General features: G+C 40.5%; 1 protein-coding gene across 1 annotated transcript; it reads left to right on the forward strand.

Moving 5' to 3' along the window:
• Positions 1 to 467: 467 nt before the first annotated feature.
• RUVBL1 (RuvB like AAA ATPase 1) lies at positions 468 to 17,865 on the forward strand. Its single transcript, XM_049827066.1, has 11 exons — positions 468 to 682; positions 1,399 to 1,485; positions 2,124 to 2,256; positions 6,225 to 6,376; positions 7,666 to 7,755; positions 8,600 to 8,749; positions 10,117 to 10,180; positions 11,398 to 11,596; positions 13,626 to 13,728; positions 16,865 to 16,956; positions 17,280 to 17,865. The coding sequence occupies exons 1-11, from the start codon at positions 542 to 544 to the stop codon at positions 17,437 to 17,439; spliced, it is 1,371 nt and encodes a 456-aa protein (XP_049683023.1). The 5' UTR covers positions 468 to 541; the 3' UTR covers positions 17,440 to 17,865.
• The last annotated feature ends 6,716 nt before the right edge of the window (positions 17,866 to 24,581 follow it).

The raw sequence follows: 24,581 nt of genomic DNA on the forward strand, positions 1-24,581 counted from the left end.
CCGGGGCACCCAGCACCACGGCGAGCCGGGGCACCCAGCACCACGGCGAGCCGGGGCACCCAGCACCACGGCGAGCCGGGGCACCCAGCACCACGGCGAGCCGGGGGACGCTCGGGGCTCCCTCTGCCCCGGCAGCGGGGAGAAGCGCTGGCTCCAACCCCAGATTCGGTGAAGGCAGAAGGCGTTTATGTAGATGCAGGGCCAAGAAACCTGCCCAGAAAGAACGAGCTGCCTTTCCCCTCCAAGGGGGCCTCTGCTCGCCTCCCCACAAACCCCCAGCCCGGCCCGACTCCTCCGCAGTGCCCGCACCCGGCCGGGCCCTCTGGAGGCGCCGCACACGGAAGCGGGATGGACGGACCCTGAAAAAAGGCACCCCCTGTCGCTGACAGGCATGCGCCGCGCCCAATAAGGATCGAGAGCGCCGCCACAAGGGCCAATGGTGCGGCGTGGGCGGGCGGAGGGGGGCCGCGCGCCGGGAGCCTTGGTAACGCGCGGGCCGCGTGTGGGGAGCGCGGGCGTTTGGGGACGGTTCTGCCCCGCGATGAAGATCGAGGAGGTGAAGAGCACCTCGAAGACGCAGCGCATCGCCGCCCACAGCCATGTCAAGGGGCTGGGGCTGGACGAGAGCGGCACCGCCAAGCCGGCGGGGGCCGGGCTCGTGGGGCAGGAGAATGCGCGGGAGGTGAGAGCGGGGCGGAGGGGGGGAGGCAGGGCCCGGCCGAGGGTCCCCTGGGGCTCTGCGGTCTCCACCTCAGGTGAGGTGGAAGCTTCAGGGGCCCCGGGGGTTGTGGGGGCCAGGGCCGGTCCGTGCTGGGTGTTCTTACAAGTCCCGTTAGCGAGTGAAAGTCTTTGCCTGAGCTCCTGCGTGTACTCTGGTGCTGTGTGAGAAGCGATGGGGCTGGTCAAGGCTATTCCTCACGGCGCTACTTTTTTGGGGGTTTTAGGCATAGAAATTGAGGTATCAAAGGCAATGAAGCCTACCAAAAGTCAAGAGATTTGGCTCAAGTGGGGATTGGAGCTTCCGTTTCAGTCCGGTGTCTGGCCCTGGGCGGGTGCTTTAGCTGATCTGTCGTTCTGAAAGCCAAAGATTCATTTTCTCCCTTATTTTTAAACGTTTACATATGCATGCAACTCCAGGAAGGGGAAAAGGAGTGTGTGCTCTTAGGTTGAGTTTTGTCGTCTGTGATTTGACTTTTTTTTTAATGTCTGTGTCAGATAAAACGATTGTAGGAAGTAGTTTTTTCTGATCTTGCCTCCCTTTTTGTGTGCATGAAACTGAAATCCTCTTTATTTTTAGTGGGCTCATAAAATCTAATATTTCTAAACACTTTTAATGATATAGGAACAAAACATATTGTAGCTATACTTATGTTAACAGTATAAATAATTAATTTGCAGGCTTGTGGGGTTATAGTGGAACTAATCAAAAGCAAGAAAATGGCTGGCAGAGCTGTGCTGTTGGCAGGACCTCCTGGAACTGGCAAGGTATTATTTTTCTTTTTTTTTATGTGAAATAAAGTATTCCCAAATCTATTTTATTTCAATTTTTTGTCAAAACTGTTTTAGGGTAGTGGTTACATAGTATTTTCATTTACTGGAATTTTTTTCGTCGATGTATTGACATGGTTTCCTGCTTTATATTTTGGGTTTTGCCATGTCATCAACATTGGCAGTATCCAGTGGTGTGTTCAGGCATCATTAGAATGAAACCACTTCTTGTAAGTTACCAAACACATAAGTAATATGGTCTCTGAAGAAGAGTCTTAGAAGTTAATTTTATATTAAAAGCCTAAATAGTTTTTGCTTTGTTTATTTCTGCTCCCCCCCCCCCCCCGATATTTAAGGCTTTTTACATTTGTATCAGATGTCAAATTCAAATGCCTAGTATTGCTTTTTTAAGGTGTTTCATAAGTCTTTGATAAAAGTCACTCTATATGTGTCAAACTTGTTTGGGGGGGAGGAGGGATGTTGTATGTGAGAAATATATGTCAGACAGAATAGTCTTTATTAAATTAATAGTTGATACATGGAAGGTGATGTGATGAGGAAAGGTAACTTTGTGCAGAAAGAATCCTTTGTTAATTCTCATTAAAATTAACGTGTAGGTTTTGGGTTTTTTTCAGACTGCATTGGCTTTAGCTATTGCTCAGGAACTGGGAAGTAAAGTTCCCTTTTGTCCTATGGTGGGAAGTGAGGTCTATTCCACTGAGATCAAGAAAACAGAAGTTCTAATGGAAAACTTCCGACGTGCAATTGGTAAGTTTCAGAAAAACAGAAGAATTAAGTATTTGCATGGTACTTATTTTGCTTTTCCCCAGTCATCTAAACAGGAAAAACTTTTCAGTGGTCATGGTGGTTTTCAGATTATTGTATGTTCTTTTTTTCATTGCTGATCTTAATTTAGTGGATCTCTTCCACACTTAGTGGAGTCAATAAAGTTTTCTGTTTAATTTAATTGTTGTATTATGGTTTATTCTACTTCCCCAGAGTCTTTTCTCATCCTCCAGGTTCATCTCTTGGTTTTGCCTGTGACTGAATAAAGCTGAAAGAAAAATTATTTTTAGTTCCTTACATTAGCAGAAGTACTTGTAGACAGAAAAATGCTCTCTCCTTTTTTTTTTTTTTTTTAAGTGATTTCACCCTACTAAGCAAACAGTCTTAATTAGGGACTCCCAAATGGCAGTGTTAGCCTGACTTGGTATTCCAGCAAGCACAAAGAAATTTCCCTGCCAACAAAATAAATACTTTAACTTAATGTCTTCCTCACTTCTAGAGTGCTTTTATGAGCTTGATGTAAATTGGTTAGATTTGCAACATAACCTCAATGAGCGTCTAAAATCTCTTATATGATTGCTGCTGACAGCTGATAAATGCAGTTAGAAGTGGCCCTTGTTTGTATGAGAATTGGCTAAAGATAGCCTAGCTGATTTTAGTACTGAACATATAAACAGTTAATTTTCCTGGTTTCTGTACCATGTTTCCCCTTGGACTTCATTTAAGTATTTGGTGGCAGTAAGGTGAAGAAGTCTCTCAGTTCTAGAATGAAACAAAAGTATTCCATTGACTTCTATAAGAAAGCAACTCTCAGTAGTCTTTGGTCTTCTAGTTACCATGAAACTGGCAGGGCCTGGGGGAGGGAAGCCAGAGACTCGGTAGTCTGCAAAATTTCCTTGATGTGATGAAGTTCCCTGTCAGAGATTTGGAAACCTGAACCAACAGATGAAACTTATGCCATCCATGTTGTCATTTCTAGAGATAGCAGTATTTTAACTCTCTGTGGCTTAACAGCCAGCTACATTGTTAGTTCCCTGCATTCCCTGAATGTGAATAGAGAGACACTTCTAAACAAATATTAGTGTTAATGAAAGATGGAACTTCTTTTATTCCTTTCTGTTGAATTCCATGTCACATTTTCATAACACAACCTTTATTGAATATTTTTATCAGCGTAAAAAAAAAATAATCTCTGAAGTATTTTAAAGGACTAATAACCACCATTTCTTGTAATGGTACACCTTCCAATTGTGTTTAAATCTCAGGTATGATTTAGCTTCCCTGCTTGATAAATAATTTACAAGGGTGCGTTTTTAAAAAAATGACTTTGTATGCACAGTGCAGTCTCAGCTGTGACTGGGTGCAAGAGAAGCTTCAGTTCACATGTCAATCAGTACCTAAAGTTTTCATTTAGGTTTTTTATATGATTCCTTGTTAGCAGGTTCTGTATACATCATCTATTGCTCGTATTATGCATTTTACTTCCTGGGGCTTTAGCCATCTCAATGTATAAAAATTATCAGAGATGTTAACATCAATTTTTTTACTTCTTTTTTTTTTTCTCAGAAACAACAGAGTCTGACTGGTTTGAACCCATTACTGTATGAGGAAACTGGAGTGACTCTGAGTTTACAGAATTTTTATTGTTGAGAGTCCTTTAATAACAGACTCGACATAGTCTCACGGCCAAGTACTGTTTGGCATATAGTAGAGAGTTTATAATATGTAAGAAACATAAAAGCACTGAGTGGGAAATGAGAAGATGGAATTGTTGTACAGGTTAAAAAATTTCTGAGAGAGATTAATCCTGTATAGGGCTTATTAGCAGCTGGCAAGGATGATGACAGTAGCTAATGTTAGAGTGCAGTTGCATTAAAAAAAGACTGCTGGAATAGCCACTTAAATAGCATATCTGTTCCCTGTGTCTCCAAATTGTAACTGCCAGCAAATCAAACAAGCACTATTTAACTCCATATAGTGCTATTGAACCAAAACATGAAATAGCCCACAATTGTCGTCTTAGACTCATGTGCCTGATTTGTAAGTAGGCAATATCTCTGTTTAAGAATTCTTTGGAGAATGAAGTTCATAGTTGATACATGCAAATTCATTTGAAAAGAAAGGATAATCAGCAAGTTCAAAGCATCAGTTAGCTTTGTTCAGATCGTGTTCATCTGTAAATATTTTCTGTAGACATCTATATAAGCACATTAGTTTAGATTTGAGGCATCCTTTTGAAGGAAGTCTCTAGGTTGTCCTTGCTGACTCAGCTTTGGTTTGTGTTGTGGAACAGGCTCTGAGCACATGAATTGGATTCTTTTCAGCTGAAATGAAACTGGAAGATGTGCTTTAGCAACATACAAAATATACCCCAAACACAAATGGGCTTCCAGTTTTTCAGAGCAGAATAGAGCTTGTGCTGAAAGTTTAAAAAAAAAAAACAAAAAGGAAAAACAAACCTGTGAATGTCCAGTTCTCGGCACCAGCAGTTTTACTGTACAGATTTCCATATTGCTTCATATTCCTTGCGTGTGTAGCCTATATGATGCAGCCACGTCTAGGTCAGTTTTAGAACTCGAAGGTTCATTAATTTTTTTGTTTGATGTTTTGGCATATGTGAAAAACATTTTTAAAAATTACTGAAATTATGTAGAACTATTTAATGTAGTGCTAAATAAGAGAAAGCAAACATTTCTTGCCAAGAAATTATCATGTTGTCCACAATTAACCAATTTCTCACATTTCAAATCCTAGTCTTAATTTGGGTCCAGTAGAGGGAGACAGACTCATATTTGTCAGTTCTTTATATTCCCCTATCAGCAACTCAAGATTACTGGTGAAGTGTCTGATCTATTTCAAAGCAAAATGAAAAGTTATGGAACAAGGAAAGTTTTATAAAGTCCTAATAGCCTCAGACTGGGCAGGATGACTTCCTTATATCTTGTTACAACCCATTCATTATTTTTGGTATGGCATGTGTGTCTCATAAAATACTTTATAGAGTCTCTTCAGATGTGGGTTCTTTGAACTTTTATGTAGTTAGAACGTCTGCATAATTTTAGTGGTGGTGGTGGTGATAGTGGTTTTTCTTTGAAACAGTCTAACCGTAAAAGTCTTCAGCTCTATATTATTCATCAATTTAAAATAACTTAGTTAATTACAATAGTTGTGACTAGAATAGAAGATACCCAGATACTGTGATGATTGCTTGGCTGTCTGAAAAACAACCAAGTGAGGATGTCATTGTCAGCTATTTTGAAATGGTTTTAAATTTGCATTATGGCAGTTTCTGCTGAATTTTATCTAGCTCACCTTTTGCTATTAACTTGAAAAATATTTTAAATGATATATTAACCTTTTCTTAATCTTATGATATTCTGACACAATACCTGTTAATAAATTTATGTTATTTTTAACTCAGTTGCTAAAATGTAAAGTTTTTTATGAAGTAACTCTTTTTTCTTGTCTTTTTCTTTACTTTGCAGGGCTTTTCTGATGATGCAAAAATTGTGTAAAACTCTCAGTTACATTAGTGTCACTAGTTTCCAAAGATGATCTGTTTCTCTGACCTTAGCATAAGGGAACAAATCAAGCAAATCCCCTCTTTGGGGGAGGGAAAAGAGGGAGGATACTGACATTTGCTTCAAGAACTAATAATAACAAATAGAAGAAAATAATTTCTTAGAGTTTAATAAGCTGCTTTGCAGGTCAGAACTTGGGCTGAACTTTCGTTCTGATGACACAAGATGAATATTCTCACTTAATATTGAAGAAGAGAACAATAATTAATCTTTCTACTTTTAAAAGTAAAAAAAAAAAAAACCACAAACAAACATTAAATGTAATGTAGCCTAATAATATGTTACATTCTGTTGGCAGTAATGCGGCAGACGCCTGAGTGTATACAGCCATTGATTTGTACTGAAACTATTCTAAACCATTTCTTGCAGGGTTGAGGATTAAAGAGACCAAGGAGGTTTATGAAGGAGAAGTCACAGAACTAACTCCATGTGAGACTGAAAATCCTATGGGGGGTTATGGCAAAACCATCAGCCATGTAATTATAGGACTGAAAACTGCAAAGGGAACCAAACAGTTGAAGGTATGTATGGTAGAGTCTCAAAAATTTCCTTAAGTATTTCAGGTCTACATCTTCTAGTTTTAGCACTCCTTACTTCCATTTCAAGCTCTTGATCCCAATCTCTGTATAGTGGGGATGCCAGGAGGCTGTTTTCTTTAGCTTGACAACTTTATTCTATTCCTTGTTTATCTGCTTTATGTAGCATATTTAGATGTTAGTCTAGTCTTCTCCTAATTGAAACTGGGGATAAACTCATCGCTCAGTTAGCAGCCGTGTTATTTTTCTGTTTGGCAGGACACACTCGTATGTCTTCAATGAGTTAAAGGCAATTTTAAGCAGGAAGAAATCTTGATGCAGTTTTGCAACATTACTAGTACCACAAAAAAATGGGCTGAGTTGGGAATCTGAACTATGATCTCAGTCTGTAATACGCTCACTCTGACCCTGGCTATAAATTCCTCCTCGTGATAACAAACATATGAGAAAGGACTTGTTTGGTTTGGTTTTCCTGATTCTCAACTGAATTTTTGAGGACTGTTTTGGGAAATCTTGCCTGCTTTGGTATAAATTGTTCTTTCTGTCACATCCCTTCTTTCTACATGGAGAGATATGCTCTAGTGAATATTTGATAGAGAACTGGAAATTGAGCTGGTATGTTGCCAGCTCAGACCCACTTTCCCTTTGTTTTCTTGTACAAGTCTCTGTCCATGTTGTTCAATTTCCCTGTCAGAGTATGAGAGAACTGAAAGCTGTCTCTGTTGTTAAGTATCATCTTGCATTTGTTCACTCTGAAAACAAGAAAATGCAGAGCAAAAGTGAATAAACATGTACTGAGAGAAACAAAAGCATCTAACGTATTCCACATCCGCTCTCCCTCACACAGCTCCACAGTGGATAAAAACACAAGAAATCAAGTAGCATAATTCAATGCTGTAGCTAGACTTTTTATAAAAGTTTTGCTAGAGAGCAAGAGAAGTCCTGCTTCCTAGGTATAAATATATTGTCACATTACACAAAGGCATATTATGTGATAGTAACTGGCATCATTATGTTTCTGGCACTTACCGTCACTTCCTTCAGATGGCACATATTTTTTGGTAAGAAAGTATGTTCTGTGCATCTTCTTTCACATTTATTCTCTATCACTTTTCCAAGTGTTACAGCTTTATAAAATCCTAGAGGTATTGTTGGGGGGGAGTTGCAGTTTAATTTTGTCTGGTGGGAGTGAGCTTTAGACTAAATTTCTTTTCCTTGATTACCATAACAATATGGAACTGTTTTGACCAACTGTAATGTTTGCTTGTCTCCAGCTGGACCCAAGCATATTTGAAAGCTTGCAGAAAGAGCGAGTGGAAACTGGTGATGTTATTTATATTGAAGCAAACAGTGGAGCCGTCAAGGTAAAAGAAAAGTTCTGCACTTTTATGCAGGTGTATCTATTCTTGCAGACCTTTCTCTGCCTTTGTCAGAAGGCTCTCTGATTTATTAACCTTAACTGACATGAAATGGTTACATGGAAGTTTGAAAAAAAGCCTAGTGGTTTCCTTATCTGGAGAGAAAATTCTCTCTTGCAGTGAAAGAACGTGGTCATCTGGTTCACAATTAAGGTCATCTGGCAAGGAAGCTATCACTGATGCTGTCTGGATGAGTTTTCTTTTCTGTAAGATCAAGACATCTTTAAGGGAAGGGGGGAAAAACCAAGCAACTTTAGTCATCTTCATGCTGACGTGCAGTGTATTTAATCTTTCTTTTATCGCTCTGGTATTTTCTCCACAAGATATATACATGTAGAAGGGAATACTGCATTAGTTAGCATTCTTTTCATATCTGATTTAGAAAGTAGTGTACAGCGATACTTGCTGTTTAATGGATGAGCATAATATTTTGTATCATATAATAAATCACCCACCTACAAAGGAGTCTTGAACAGTTCTCCCAATCTCTAGTTAATCTGCTGGATTTGTCCTTTAGCAAGAATTGCATACGGTTAAAAGAAGAGGACAGAGGAGTGGAATATTCTTACCACTGAAAATATCAGGTGCTTTTCAACAGAGTTTTTGAGCTTTGATCAGCAGATAGGGTATGCCTGTTGCTAAGCAGGGAGTGGGATGTCTGAATTGTCAGCTGAAGCTTGTCGGGACTGAAATTGTGAACTAAGCCCTTTATCTTTATCAAGTTCGCGTCACTCAAGGTTTTGGCACTGAAACTAATTCTATACCTGGGTTTCTCTTTGCTTTTCCTCAGAGGCAAGGCAGGTGTGATATCTATGCTACGGAATTTGACCTTGAAGCAGAAGAGTATGTTCCCTTGCCAAAGGGTGATGTGCACAAGAAAAAGGAAATTATTCAGGATGTCACCCTGCATGACTTGGATGTGGCCAATGCTCGACCTCAGGTATCTGACTCCACAGATGAAGTCTTTACGAAAAATTATTTGATGTAGGTGTGATGGTTACTAGAATAATCAAGGAGATGTAGAAAGTTGAGCTGTCCTAAATCACCCTCAAAGATTCCACTATAGAAAAAGCAGTAGGTGTTATTGAAGACCAGTCTGCTTCTCTCTTCAGGGAGGTCATGCTGCAGTTGGCTACCTCAGTGGCTGTGCCATACAAGTTAAAGAGGCAGTTGCTAGGTTAGGATTCATGCACCTGGTCATGGAATATTTGTAGGAATACATTTCCTAACACTACGGAGAACAGCCTTATAGCCATAGCAGAGCTTCCATGTGGGCATTTGGGATCCGCTACCTTTACAGTTAATGCATAATCTAGACCTAGCTCTCTCCTTCCCTCCACCACTGTGCCCCATCCCCTGCAAAAAAGAGCAGTGTGGGTTGCTCCTCTTGATCAGGAAAAGAGATTATTACTTTCTCTCCAGAAGGAAGGTTGCCTGCAGATGTGAGGTAGCAGCAGCCAAATCTGCATCATTTTATTTATTGAGAGTTCTGAATGCAGATTAACATATTCTGCTCTGTGTTTATGGTTTTGTGACCATGAAATAGAAACTGCAAGCACTCTGATAAAAGGTGGCTAAGTATTTTTGACTGCTGTGGATTCTGTTGATGTCTGCTTCCTTCAGAAATGTTTCATAACCTCTTGTTAAACTTCCTTGTGACTTTCAGCAGAGCTCTGAACATACTGCAGCAAAAATTTGAAAATAGGAGAGTTACTTCTTGCTGTATCTTAACAGAAACCCGGTATTGAGGGAGTTCCATCTGTCATAAACAAAAGCCACTGACAATACAGTATCTTTGTTTAAAGGCTGGCATCCCTACAGTATGATACTACAACCCCTCAGCCTACTCAATTTCAAAATAAACATCCTTTTTTCCAACAAAATCATTTATCTGATAAAAATCATGATATTCAAAAGTCTTAAAACTCAGAATAATTGTTCCTGTGTTGACAGGTTGAACACCTACCATGCATACAGTCAATCCAAGGCTCTGTGTTCCCTGACAATTTCAGTCTTTATGAGCTTCTCTGTTACAATCTTTTTAAAAGAGGATATCTCATTTTGGTTTTTTATGTTCTCCAAATGAACAAGACTAAAGAAAGGATGAGGAGGTAGCTAAATGATTATGTTTAGAATACTGCTGAGGTGAAGTGACCTAAACCACGACAGATTATCAACCACTGCTGATATAAAGTATCAAGTTAACTACAAGAAACAACTTCTTTAACCAATTCCTGATTTCTAATATTCTCAAGGTATGTGTTCAGTATGAGACCTCATAGCTGACCTGTAACTTCCTTTTCCTAGGGTGGGCAAGACATCCTTTCTATGATGGGACAATTGATGAAGCCTAAGAAAACTGAAATTACTGGTATGAATCCTGCATGGTATTTTTAGACCAACATAAGATATATGTTTGCCAGTTAGAAAAGGATTAAAAATAGGGTTACTCATGCAGCATCTCTAAATTAATGCCTATGTAATATTTGTTCATAAATGTTCAGATTTCAAAAAGCAGTGACAGTGTTGCTAGAATTGCAATGGAAACAGTACAACACGTTACTGGTTCACACATATAGTGATAAAATATATACTGTACTCTGCACCCATCTTCCTGGGGAGAAAGAGGTCAGAATGCTAGTGCCAACCCTGTTCTCAAAACATTCCTGCCAGAGAGTGCAAGGTTCACACTTTCAACAAAGAGCCAAACTGAACTGCAACAACAACAACAATCTAAAAAAACATTGTTAGGATGCATTCTTATGTGAAGCAACCATACTGAATTTCTGTGGAGTAGAAAAAAGGCTTCTAAAGACTTTAACCTTAGTTTGATTTAGACACCTCTATAGCAGCTATCTATTGACTTGATGCTTTAAGTGCACTGCTGCTCTTCCTACCTACAGATCATTGGAGAAAAAAAAAAATCTACAGAAACAACTATTCTCCTTTTTGCTTTGAAAGAAATGGTGTTTCAGTAAGTGACTATCTAAATTTAGATCAAAGTCTGTTTCAATACCTAACTTGAATGGTAGTCTTTTGAAGTATTTCATTTGTTCCAGAGGTCACTTAGCTTATTCTAATGTCAGATTTATCGATGTAACATCTTGCATAGCTTTGAGATCCATATGTTCACAGAAATTTATATAGCCCTTTTTTTTTTTTTTTTTTTTTTGTTAAACACAACTTCTTTACTGAAATACAGTAGCAATATTTTATTATTTCAGTGATGTTCTTTTCAGCCACACTTGGAAACTTTGTTAGGTTTCATGTTTTAAACTGAGGTTTGACTGACTTCCCCTGTGCCAAACTCCCCAAACCCACCAAAATCATAGTTTTTTACAAGCCATGTGAGGGGACAGACTACCCCAGTTAAGTGTGAGAAGTTCAGTTCAGAAATATTTTGTTGCATAGATGTGTCCCCAATACAGGACTGAATGCCAAAGGATTTTGGTGTCATAGAGATTTTTCCCTGTGGCAGTAAGATGCCAAACCATTAAAAAATTCAAGAAGAATTTTACATGCTTTAAGCCTTTCATACAGACCTATAGTTCACTAGCAGAACAACTAATAGTTTCTTTTTGTTCTCAGATAAACTTCGAGGAGAGATAAATAAGGTGGTAAATAAATATATTGATCAAGGCATCGCAGAGCTAGTCCCAGGTGTACTCTTTGTAGATGAGGTTCACATGCTGGACATTGAATGTTTCACATACCTGCACCGAGCACTGGAATCTTCTATTTCCCCCATCGTCATCTTTGCTTCCAATCGAGGAAACTGCGTTATCAGGTATGATGTCTAAACTTGAATTTTCCAGTTTGCATTGGTCCATAAACTTTGCAATTAGCTATATCAGTAGAGTTATAATCTTTGAAAGCTTTTATATCTGACACTGACACCTGTGATAATGCCCTGCATGGGTTGCAAGGTGCATCAGTGCTCAAGATCTGCTTGTGAGTTTCATGATGGGACAAGCATTTAATGCCAGGCTGACTGAGTTGAAGCAGAATGGAATTCCTCCTTTTATTTCCACTGACACATCCCTCTTTCTCTAACAGCTTCTGAATTGTCTTACTTCCTGGGTGATCTGTAACAATTACCTTTCTCCTTGGATATGTCAACACATCTGTTGCTTGCACATTAGGGACATCAAAAGCACTAGAGCTACAAACCTCTAATATCATAGTTTCCTGCTTCCTCTAGATTATTTTGCTTTTTGCTATCCTCATTGCATCAGACTTAAGCTTCCTGTTCTTGCTGTTAAAGCGTGTCACAGTTCAGCCTCTCCCTACTCTTCATTCTTTCCTGCTATGTTGGTCTGGCTTTTTGTGATTCTTTGGTCTTGCCAACCAACTTGTTTTTCCTTTCCAGTCCAGTTCGTGCCTCCACTGCAATATTTTGCACCCACACAATGCATTCTTTGCATGTTCAGTAAAAGTGCTGTCCTCTTTTAGATTCTTCTGTAAGTTCTACTGCTCATTTGTGGTCTAGGTCTAATTATCTCTAAACAAGCTGTCATTAGCAATGATTGCTACTCTTTAAACTGATTTAATTCAGCTGTGTAACCAGCCATTCCTTTCCCTGTTAGTGGTTCATCTGGTATTAATCTTTCTCTGTTTGCATGGCTTAGAAGTGAAGGTGATAAGCCCTTCATAAGGTGGACATTGCAGTGGTCTCTCTGCAAAGGCGTAAGAAGGCTGTCTTGTAAAAGTAGAGCAAATGGAGATCTGTCAGCATGGATTCACTGCAGATCTTATGAAAAAACTGTGATTTGAGAAAGGAAGTTTTCCATATAATAGTTGTACCTAATATTGCTAAATGAAGTCCTTAAAAGCAAGCTCTTAACTGTATACCACTACCTCAAGTAGTTAGCGATGCTCTGATTTGCCTGCTGATAGCTCTTAAAAGGGTCGAGGAGAAAATTAATTGTATAGATAGTATAGTTGATTCTGTAACCTCATAAGAGAAGGAATCATTTCAGATGAGAGAACACCATCTACTCAAGAGTACAGCAGATGATTGCAGGGCATTGTGATTTATTTCCCCAGGAGGACCATGGCCAAAGCTGCAGTGCCTAAATACTAGCACTGAACTTAGAAAAGTAATTCTCTACCAGCACTTCACTGCTTTTTACCTGCAATTCCCACAGATTTCATGAAATCTAGATATCTTTCACTCTTGACTTCACAGCAAATTGTGGTGGTCTTGGACAACCAAGAGTAGGCGTGTCTGCAGCCTCTGCTGCTGGGTGTTGTACGCGAAACAAATAAAATGGTTGGGGGTCTAGATCCTGCTCTATCCTTCATGCACAGACCTCCACTTCTCAATTTGCTGGATTGCAAGCATGGAATGTAAACCACTGCGGTATTCACTGGTGGGACTGGGGAAGGATTGAACAGAGTAATGGCTTGCTCAGCAAGAGGGGGTGTTCTCCAAAGGGATGATAGTGTATATAATTTCTACTGATACCACTAAACAACTTCATAAGAATGATTTGTTCCTTGCTGGAAGATACCTTGGAACCTTAGATAAGACTGTATGGTAAGATATAATGCAGGAAAGCATGAAGGAAAGCACCACCTCTAACTGTTTTCGAGTGGCATGTTTAAGAGCTCCAGAAATAGTATTTGTTTCCTTCAGGCTGTCCAGTATGAACTTCAGACTAGAATGTTTCCTGTCTCTATCTGGGGAGCGTGTCTCCGGGAAGATACAAGAATTGTAAACTAGTAGATGTGTAGTCACTTATTACTGATTTTAGGCAAATCAATGTACTGAACTCAGAATAGTATCTGATCTCTCTGTTTGGTTTCTCCTGTAGAGGCACAGAGGATGTAGTGTCTCCTCATGGAATACCACTGGACTTGCTGGACAGAGTAATGATTATCCGAACCATGCTGTATACACCCCAAGAAATGAAGCAGGTATGCACAGCATTTTAAGAGAACTTGTAAAAAGTCCCCAGAGTTCTAGTCTGTTGGGGTTACCGCTATGTTTCTGCGTATTCTGTTACTATAGAGCTGTTTGACTGTGGTCACCAAGTTTTGTGCCAGAAAGATTACCGCTTCCTTAATGCATGCTGCTTTAGTAACCATTTACAATAAGCTGATTAAAACTGTGTATGCAATTTCTCTGTCTGATTTCCACCCACAGAGGGGCTGTGTTTGTAAGCATATCTAGGGCTGAAAGTGACATCTCACTTGCATGCAGTAGCATGAATTATTAGTTGACCCTATCTCTTGCACAGGTGGGCTTTCCACAGAGTTTGCAGGTTCCAGCAGGTAGTGCTTTTTCAGTTGATATGAGATGAAGTGTCACACCTTGGGACCTTTGGTCCCAGCCCTCAGCTTGTTCCTCCACAGAAGAGATGAGAGCGATTGAGGAATGCAGCTTTGTGCACTGCATTTTTGCCTCTGTGCCCTGTACTATAGCTTTAACATACTAGGACTGTCTCCTGAAACTGGGAGGATTTTCATTCTCCTAGTCAAGTTTGGAAATGTAAGCACAGTAAGTGTTGCGGAGATATGCTTCTGAATGCCTGAAACTTTTCCTGTGGGGCCATCACAATGTATTGTGTATCGATTATAATGCTTGGGTGCCATTATGATGCATTGTGTCAAAGATCCCCTCTCATTAGCGTCTCAATGCTGTGAAGTGACACAATGCAGAAGACATTACGGTTTATCATGTCAATTCTTTGTATTATTTAAGAGATAGTGTCAATGGAGGAGAGCGTTGTCACAAGATAATAGTCTCCTGCTGCTGGATAAGTGCCAAGGTGAAGCGGAGGCATTTATCGAATATAAACGTAGAGGCAAAGCTTCATTTCGCTTGGTTTGAGGAGCTTTTCATATACAGTTGTTGTGACCCATTCTCGGGGTGATTTTTTTTGTACCTAAAAGGACACTTTAAAGCATTATGGTATAGATTACAGTAGAAGCAGCCCAGTGATTTAATATGATTACGTTTTGTCTGTATACAAAACAAGTTTTAAAGTGTGACTTTTACTCAGTCTAGGGGTGTTAAAGACTGTTGTCTGGACTTCCCTATACTGTATGTGAATTTTGTGTAGTTAGGGTAGTAGGAGTATGTACTCTGAGTTGCTTTTTGTTAAGGTTGATATATAATACCTGCCTTGTGTGCTATATTATCATGCAGATAATACAGTTAAAAGAGCTAGTTTCTGAACTGTTGATTTTAAGAACAGCTGGGCAAGTGCCATGATTTCCACTCTCCCCAGGGGTGAGGGAAAGGAAGTGTTTACAGTAGCATTTCCTAAAGCTGGAGTCCAGACACTATGTCTCATAAATCATGTTCCCTTAGATAATCTCGTCTTCCCTTAAATTAAGGCTTTTTAATGACTACTCTTGGGAGAAGAGGAGGAGCTGTTACACTTAACTTTGATTTCTAACTAAATACAATTGAGGTGGTTTAAAAATAAGATGTCCATACATTTTTTTCTCTATTTTTGGTCCCATTTTCCTTTCATGCTAGGAAGAAGTTTTCACTGCTGATGTTTCTTTGTGAGACTCTTGGCCTTGCCCTCTCACAACTGATTTGTTTTATCAGCACAAGAATTCTCCATGTATCTACTGAAAGTTTGTTAACAACCAGTTCAAAATATTTCTCTTCATGTTGATAAAGTAGAAATCCCATTGTGTAGCGCTGCTCTGAGAGCAAGACCCACAGTTAACTTAGCGCAACCAGAATAGGGAGAAAGTTCACTTTTATGCGTATTCTAGTCAGGCATTGTTGTAATCAAACTTTTTGCATATGTGCCTGCTGTTAGATATTAGAGGTTAACTGGACTTTTTGTTCCTAATTTATTTTATCTGATAAACACTTCTTTTCCTATTTCATAGAAACTTATTTATATATGTATTTGCTGGGTTAATGGCTTGGGTCCCAACCCTTCAGTAAGGTTCTACAGAGTTGCTAGATAAAAAGTTATTTTAAAAAAAGGTTGTTAAAGATGTGGCATTCAAGATACCTTGTTTCTAGCAGTGGAAGAATAAAGTAGCAGTATTTGAATGAAGGGAAAGTGATGTTTAGGTGATCTAAAAGATAGAAAAAAATCTTCAATCTGAAATTGCAATTTGCAGCAGCACTGCCAATATTCAGTATTAATATCTTAGCACAACTTCCTGGCATTTCTAGCCCCTCTCCTTTACTCTGTTCCCTGCCGCGACTCCCCTAGCGCATTTTTATGGCTTTAATTTAAACGAGTGCTTCTTGATATCTTGTTTACAAAGCTGCCAAAGTGAAAAATACCTGTATTATATGAGGCTTGCAGTTCCAGAGTTATCTCAGCACTACAACACAACATCATTATCCAGTCTGCCCCTTATCACTCAGCTGGTAATACGGACTACCGAGAGACTTGTGCCACTTTTGTTACAGCTTTATATGCTCAGGCTTATTGGTGATATCTTGCTCTCCAACTTTGTAAAGATCTTCAAACTGGTACAAGCCTGAGACTGTTCTTGAAAGATTAGATTCTTCTTAGTGATTTTTTTCTTCTTGCAGGAATAGGTGAATCATAGAAAGTAACTTTCTGATTTATTTTACTATCTTCTTGTCAATTGAATAAAAAGTGTGCTGTGAGCTGCTAAGGAAAGGGCGTAGCTTTTTGTAGGGCTTTTTGGAGGGCTCTGCTGTACCGCGGCCGTGATACACTGCAAAATTTAGTAACTGGAGTAGCAGTACACAAGACTCCAGCTGTCACTTACTTCCTGCATACTTTTTAAGTTCTCATATTCTGCTCCTTACTAGTAGATACACTTTGCTAACCACACAGACTTATGGAGGGTTAGTAGTACAGACATGTTACTTTACCTGTCTTTTGTGATAATCGTTTTTTCAGCATTATATTTGCCTATTCGAAGACTTAAAATTCTACAGATTCTAGTTTAGTGGTAAGCTACACTGGGATAACTCTCTGCATCATCTTGTTTTACAGTATGTCTCATCTCTAAGCTGACAGTTTCCAGATACTAAGCTAAGTAGTTTATCGCGCTAATTGTTTGGGCTGGCACCTCACTTACTCATTCATCCCAACAGATCATAAAACTTCGTGCTCAGACAGAAGGAATTAATATTAGTGAAGAAGCTCTAAACCATTTAGGGGAAATTGGTACCAAGACAACCTTAAGGTAAGTAGAGTAAAGTTGGCTTTTCTCTTAAGTCTAAAACTGGGTCTAAAACCACTGTAGGATAACTAACTCATTCTTGGAAGCGATACAAACCTCTCCCATACAATAATGTGATCTATTAAGAACTGTGCCGACACTTTTTAAAAAGAGTGGTAATCCTCCTCTTTCCTTCTTTAAGGAATGTATGGGATGGAGGGTCTTGCAGACTTTTTACACTGCTGGTAGAGCTGTATGTTTCCTAACAAATCTCCCACCCCTACCTATATTCAGTTCACTGGGATGCACTGAATTGTAATTATTCATCCATCTCTGTTTGATCACAGGTATGCTGTGCAGTTACTGACCCCAGCTAACCTGCTTGCCAAGATTAATGGGAAAGACAGCATTGAGAAAGAGCATATTGAAGAAATAAATGAACTTTTCTATGATGCCAAATCCTCAGCAAAAATCTTGGCTGATCAACAGGAGAAGTACATGAAATGAAAAGCTTATGTTAGATGCTTTGAAGTGGCTTTAACCCTTACCCAGGGCTGGCTTAATTATTGTATGAGAAATGTTAATGGTTTGTCTCTTTTGGGACTGAAAAATATTTAAATGTTGGACTGCTTTGTCAGGCCAGAATTAACTATCAAGTGTTCCTATTTCATTATCAACAATAAGATGCTCCATGATGTCTGTGTAACATCTTAGTCTCCCTTTTATGAGTATATATGAAATGAATAGCTCTTGACCCATCAGTTTTGTCTTTAGATTTCATTACAGAAGAGCTCTAACTGAAGTTGATGCTTAAGAACAGTCTATTTTCTTTATGAATGTTGTTTTAAAATAGTTTCCTTTTACAGAAGAGAACTTTTTTTTTTTGAATCAAAGTTTGTCTGAAGTGCTTTATAATAAAATATTTCAAGAATATTGGAAGCTTGCGTGTGTTTGTCCTGGGGAATTAACAAAGCCAAATATGAGTAAAATGGACCTGCAACACAAAAATAGATCAATAGCAAAGGAAAGAAATAGTAATGGGAACTTTGTAAAGTGTTTATTTTTTTTGTAGGTCTTGGGTTTTTATTTTCTGAAGACTTCTTTGGAGAATGCAGAAATACATAATAGTAATTATCTTGGTCCTATTTAAAGCCTTTCTTCCAGAGTAACTTAACCTTCTTAAAGCAGATTAAATAAAAATTGCTTTCCATCATGGTTATCTACTTTTTGACTATGTTCTGTCCCCACTTTCTTTAGCACCTAGGATCAGGAAAAAATTGCAAACTAAAAATGAAATCCTGCTCTGCACAGACTTTGTATGAACTTAGCCTTAGTCTGTTGTTCACAAAGTATGCTTCCTTGTTTTGTAAAGCATGGATATTTGCTTGCTTCACAGCAGTCTGAGGATAAATGATTTAAAGATTAAGATCCTTGTAACATTGAAATACAAATCTATGTAACCATGTAAATGGATGAACTGGGAAAAATATGTAGCAGCTTTATAAAGTGACTAATCTCACATTCTTTATTAGAACCTTTAGTGATTTAAAACACTTTACTTACACTTACTTAAATAAGTGTAGTTCATAGGGTGGGAAGGCAAGAAATAATAACTTGTCACAGGAGCCCAGTTTTAAATACCCTTTTTCTTTTTAGCAGCTGCAAGGTGAAGTTTTCAATTAATACTTACAGCTCATCAAGAATTTTAATCCATGTTCCGAAATGAGCAGCTTTCTGACACATACCAAACATGCTGCTACTGAGCCTTCCATGAATCCTTCACAGAAAGTCATTGGTTCCTCGCACTGGGAGAATCTCAGTAGTATTACATTAGGCGGACGCTAGCAGTCGCAGGGGTTTTTTGCCTGCCTTTTTTTTTTTTTAGAGGTAAAAAGTACCTCTGTTATTCATTTTCCTTTCCTAAGAGGTTTTCTTTTAAGAGTTCCTGGTAGTTAGAGCAGCTAAAATGATCCCAGAGCCACAGTATGCATGTTTATATAAAATACATTTACATGGCTTAATTGCTGTATATCAAATGTAACAAAGCTTACTTGTTAAATCATAGAATTCTGACTTCTAAAACTAATGTGTAAGCTCAGTCATCATCTTTTTGGGGAAGGAGTCCAGCTGCTAAAAACCTCTGTCCTCACCCCCATATACTCTAGAGGCTTGTCCCTTCCTTGCACTGAAGTGCCGTTAGTGGAAATTGCTTGTGATTTTTCAGCTCCAAAGAACATGGACTGAACAGCAGAGACTGCTGGGGAAAAAAAAAAGCAGAGCTAGAAGGAAGCTGGATGGTTTGGATTTAATAATGTTTTGATCACATTCTACCATCTCAGTCATGTAAAAACCTGTCCCATTCTTCAAAGTAAAATTCAGTACTCTGTCAACCAACCCTAATTAGCTTTTGTACTTTAAATAATCTATCTACTCCTTTCTCTACATCTGCAACTAAACAGTAGTGACGGAGATATTTAATGAATGATTTTTGGTTTATCTGTGAATATTTTTGGCCAAGGAGCAGTCCTGCTTTCAAACCTAAAAATCCTCTCTCTTACTGACTCCAAATGAATAAGGATTGCAATTACACCATCAGAATAATTTTCACAATGCTTCTAAAATCTCTTTTTACTGCGGCAGGATGGCATGTTCTGTTGTAGTGCTATGGCACAATGGAAGTAGACCCAGTGAATTAAGCTGCTGCATGGTCAAAACCGAACCCTTTTTTTCTGTTGCAGTTTGAAAGTCCTTCTTGGCAATGATGAATGTAGTTATTTAAGAATACAAGTACCATTTTTCTTTGAGTTTTCTGAAATATCTAACTGATCAATTTAGAAAGAGGTTTGAATAAGCCCTGAATAATTTTGAATGCCAGAGCTGTTCAAAGTCCCAATCCCCGTTTGATGGCATTGGCTTTTTACTGATAAATTTGGCTCTGTTCACATAGCAGCAAAAGACCTACTGGGGCAGTGAAGGATGGTACCTCCTGGAATACTGAAATCTTAAGACCGCTGTTCCCACTGCCTATCATTGGCAGGAGAGAGCAGAAACTCTCGCTACTCCTTCTTTGGCAAACCAATTATTTCTTTGCTTACAAAATGTTCTTTATAAAAATTTAAGCTCTGTAAAACTGGGAAGAAATATCTGTTCTCACAAGTAGTAAAACAAGTGAGCCTCTGTAAAACTCAAGCTGGATAGCCTACCAGACCTCAAATGTCAAGCAAAGAGCTAGGAAGAAGGGAACTGTGCGCCACACACTGAAAATAAGCAGTTCCATCCAACCCTAGTTTCAATAGCTGACTGATGGTACCTGTCACTTGAGACTGACTGCAGGTACAGAAGTGTACTTTAGGAAGAAAACAAGATCTCAAAATACACATGAGGGAAGGCAGCAGCAATCAATCTAAATTTACATTTTTCCCAAACCTTGAGCAATTTAAAATAAATAAATAAATAAAATCTTTACTTCATCATATAAGACTATCCTTACGTCTGCCAAGTTAGCTGCAGCCACTACTCCGTGGCAGAGCGGTGGCTGGTACCAAACAATCTCCAGAAAGGAGCAAGAACCCTGCTAATGGGCAACAGCAGAATTAGGTGCAGAGTGCGCTCAGGAGGGGTCACTGTTACCTACTGATGTGCTCCTCCTAAACCCTCGGTTCTGCTCCTGAAGGACTTGACTCGGTGCAAATCAGCTCATGACAAGAAGGGCCTCGCTTTTCCGTTCTGCACATTAATGTTCATACAGCAGCAAATAAGCCCCTGCCTCATCTCTGACCGTGCACCAGCTCTGGAGAGCTCTCTCCCGAGGGTGCCATCTCTCTAACGGCCATTAAGTGTCTACGAAAGACGTAAAGCTGTGATATAAAGGGAAAATCCTTCTACGCTAAATGGTGAGCAAATGTTTATCTAGCCTATTAAGTGACGTCCAGCAGACTTATTGGTGTCAAAGCTTTGCCCATGAAAATAGTCTTTCATATTACTGATAAAAATAGTTCTGTTGAAAGAATCACTGCACCATATACAATAGCTGCTGCTGAAGGATCTTTAAAAAAAATAGAAATACTTATCTGACACAAAGCTACCCCTTGAAGAGGGAAGGCACATGCAGCAAGGAACATTCCCACCAAATAAGTTTGGTTATTAATATTAAACGTGAAAGAACAAACTATTATTTTAATTCTTTTCTTCCTATTTTCCACAAAGGTTGCACTTAATGCATTAATCTTCTAAGAGAAGTTTTTACGACCGATTGCCTACACACTATGAGAAGTTTCTCCATCCATTACTCGCAGGGAAACGGGCCCTGCTGTGTAGGAAAATATTTGTTACATCTTATCAGGGTGACACATAATCTAACAACAATTACAGCAAGCCCATATTTTGTACTATTTCGGTTTCAACGTGAAAAATAGTTCTAATATTAAACCTGGGGTGGGTGGGGGTTATAGTAACCAGTTGAATATTATAAGCTGTGATTTCCTTTCGACGTGGAGCGGTGCCACACTTGGATCCTGCTCTGAGACAGTGGCTACACATAAATCCAGCGTACGTGCCTCCTATGCAGATGCCACAGTGTGGTAGCACCTGAAAGTTGATTCCCCCTCTTTACACATACTGAAGTCAGAAATTGCCGCATCTTTAGTTTTCACGTGGCCAAAAGCATCTAAAACGCAATTAACCTTTATGAGAAAAATGGGACATACTGTGAAAACTGAATCCAGCTAGGAGACCGCAAATGTCAAGAAAACTCAAGACTACCCACATCCTAAAAACTTTCCATCTCAAAAATTGGTCCAGGTGCCTGCAATGAAAAAACTTCATGATTTCTTTCTTGCATTGGCCTTTACCATTTGAAACTGAGGTACCAACAAAGAACAGCGCTGGGCTGTGCACAGCAGCTCATGGCAGGGTAAGAGCTTTGCTGAGGGACAGTGGGGCACAAGATAACCATATGACCTTGCTTTAGGGATGCAGGACAGCCGGAGGACACGCCAGTATTACGTCAGTGACCTGTTTTACACCCTGCATCCTCAGCACCATGGCAGGGCCAGCAAAACGTTTGTTTGGGAAACCTTCCCTCTGTGCTGATGCCTGCGCACGCTCTTGGGGCATGAGATACATCAGCGTTCCTCAGGGTGGGAAACACTCCAGAGAGGTGAAGATGATGATGCTTTTTTCTTGTTTTGGCAGAGAATACCCTGGTAATCAAGACTCATTACCAGCAGGAGTTTATTTTAAACGCCACTGTTCTCATCCAGCCTCGGAGCACCTGGAAGCAAACAGCTTTTCCTGCCTACCGTTTCCATCCCTTTAAAAGGAACAAATGCAAATGCCCAGCTCTGTGTCAGTTCTGGGAGCTGGGTATAAACACATTTTGGGCTCTCGGTTCACCACCTGTATCTCCTCTGCCAATTAATAGCTCTGGAGCCTGTGCATCAATGTACGTATTTTAATTGTGCACATCCAAGCAAGTCATTAACACCAGGCAAAGAGACAGCACCCATATCCTGGGAGTGGGCAAGGTTACAATGGCAGAATTTATTCAGTGGGAAGATTTTGATAAAGTGAGCAGGCCAGGGAAAGAGCAGACCTTTTTTCTTTAAATAATAAAAATTAAGAACCAATTTATTTTTATTACAAACAACGTTTTCAACAGTCTTTACTTGGGGTTTTTTTGGGGTGCCAATTAAAGGTTTCCAAACTGGAGAGGACCTAATGCTGCTCACTTGACCTTGTCACTGGGCAGCCTGCACAGCTCTTCTGGGGTCCCAGCCCTGATTTCCAAACCAGGCACCAGTCCCCTGGCTCTGCCGCTGCCCCTCTCCACTGGCCGACAGCCCCACGACTCTGCCGGCAGCCAGCGGAGCTCGTGACAGTTTTCTGATGTAAAATCAGGCAAAACAAGGAGAAAGAGGAGAGACGAGCATGTTCCAGACCAGAAAAGAGGTATAGGAAGGGACGCAGGCACGGCAAGGAAGCAAAGAGCAGGCTCACATCTGCCTCTCAACATCTGCAGCTGACACTTTCTCTTTCTTTCCCAAAGAAAGAAAACTCACATTCCTGAGTCTGCAACGAAAAGCGGGAAATGGCACAACCTGAGATTTTACTGCCCGCTCACCACGGCCCCTGATCCCACAGCCCCGCACGGATCCCATCTCCTGCGGGAAGGTGGAAGCCACGGCGGCTGTCGAAGGCAGCTGTGATAAAAACACGTTAGTGCCTCAACTTCCAGACCAAGCTCATGCAGCGTGGGGGACGGTCAGTGAGGCTGGCTATGGGCTCCTACTCTTTGGGATAACTGGGATGCAGAGCGAGGCAGGAGGTCTGCCCTCGTCCAGCCCCGGGCTGACATCCCGGCTGGGGCTGCTGCTGTGCAAGCAGGGAGAAGGGGGGGGGCTCTGTGCTCCCTGTAGCAAAGGCAATTTGCCTGTTAAGGACCTTTGTCAAGCAAGTGTCAGCAAGGACAAAAGCAGCATTTCCAGCACGTGCCTGATCCCCTAGACCTGGAGCTCCGTCCCTGCAATTGCCGATTCCCCGCTGCACTGAACTCACCCGGCCACGACAAGCTCTGCCTGACAGGGTGCTCAACACACTCGTGACTATAATAGTTGTGTTCTGGGTCAATTATTCATCCCCTTGATGCCTGGCTTGCCGTTTTCTGTCCTGGGCTATTATTCCCTCTCAAAAACAATGGTGGCAACTGGCAGGTATCGAGCACGGCGGTGGTGCAGAGGACAAAATGGATGTTACTTCCAGGGAAATCTGCGACTTCCCAGGGAGCCCGACTGAATCCACCGCCGCGGTCAAGAATAGCGAGACCAGCGTCGCCAGATCACAGAGTACTCCAGACTTGCTTGCAAAAGTGGAGACATGTGCACCAACCGCATATGAAACCACGACATGCAATTATGGGGCCTCCACGTAAGCGTACAGTGCCACTGCAGATGCTGCTCCATGTATCATAGCTGCCAACCCCCTGCAGATGCCTTGGAGGCCCACGTATGTTCAGGCAACTGAACTAAGCCCCAGAGCATTGTCACAAAGATGAAGCACATGAGAAAAGATTTTTAAAACTGTCTAGTAACCTTGCGTCTGGCCCGAATCGGACATCTGCCAAACACATGCTATTTTCTTGATTTGTTTTCTGGTTAAGGCTGGAGGTCCCAGCTGGGGCCACGGCTCTGTTGCCCAGGATGCTGTGTGCCCACACAGCGAGGGATGATTTCTGTCCTGGAAGGCTTCCAATTTTTACAGTGAAGATGGGCAGTATACTGGTGTCAAATACAGCTCTTAGCAGGGGACATTCCTGGGGACTGGCTATCCCAGCTCCTGAAATGGAACTTCTGAGACTAGAAAATACACTGCATTCTTTAGGGGAAGGAAAAAACCCAACAACTTTGTAGGCTGAAGAATCTTATTAAAACCCCCCTGTGGTTTCCACGATCTGGTGTCATGCTGACTTTTGCAATAGTCTCCTAGTTCTGACCTCCACCAGCCATCCCATGCAGACTGCAAGGAGGTGTGGGAGATGCTGCTGAGACCCTTCCAGCAAAAGCTTGGAAGGGTCTGTGCTGACCTTTGCTGGGGAGGGAAAGTAGGCGAGAGCTCTGGCCAGCTGAAGTATTTCAGATTGGACCAGCAAAAAT

This window comes from Accipiter gentilis, chromosome 23 (assembly GCF_929443795.1).
Source record: "Accipiter gentilis chromosome 23, bAccGen1.1, whole genome shotgun sequence".
NCBI lineage: Eukaryota > Metazoa > Chordata > Aves > Accipitriformes > Accipitridae > Astur > Astur gentilis.

Excerpts from the sequence above, each read along its gene's own strand:
- RUVBL1 (XM_049827066.1), top strand. The coding sequence starts at position 542 with ATGAAGATCGAGGAGGTGAAGAGCACCTCGAAGACGCAGCGCATCGCC. Across the intron at positions 683-1,398 it reads GGCAGGAGAATGCGCGGGAG|GCTTGTGGGGTTATAGTGGA; the intron begins GTGAGAGCGGGG and ends ATTAATTTGCAG. Across the intron at positions 10,181-11,397 it reads TAAGAAAACTGAAATTACTG|ATAAACTTCGAGGAGAGATA; the intron begins GTATGAATCCTG and ends TTTTGTTCTCAG.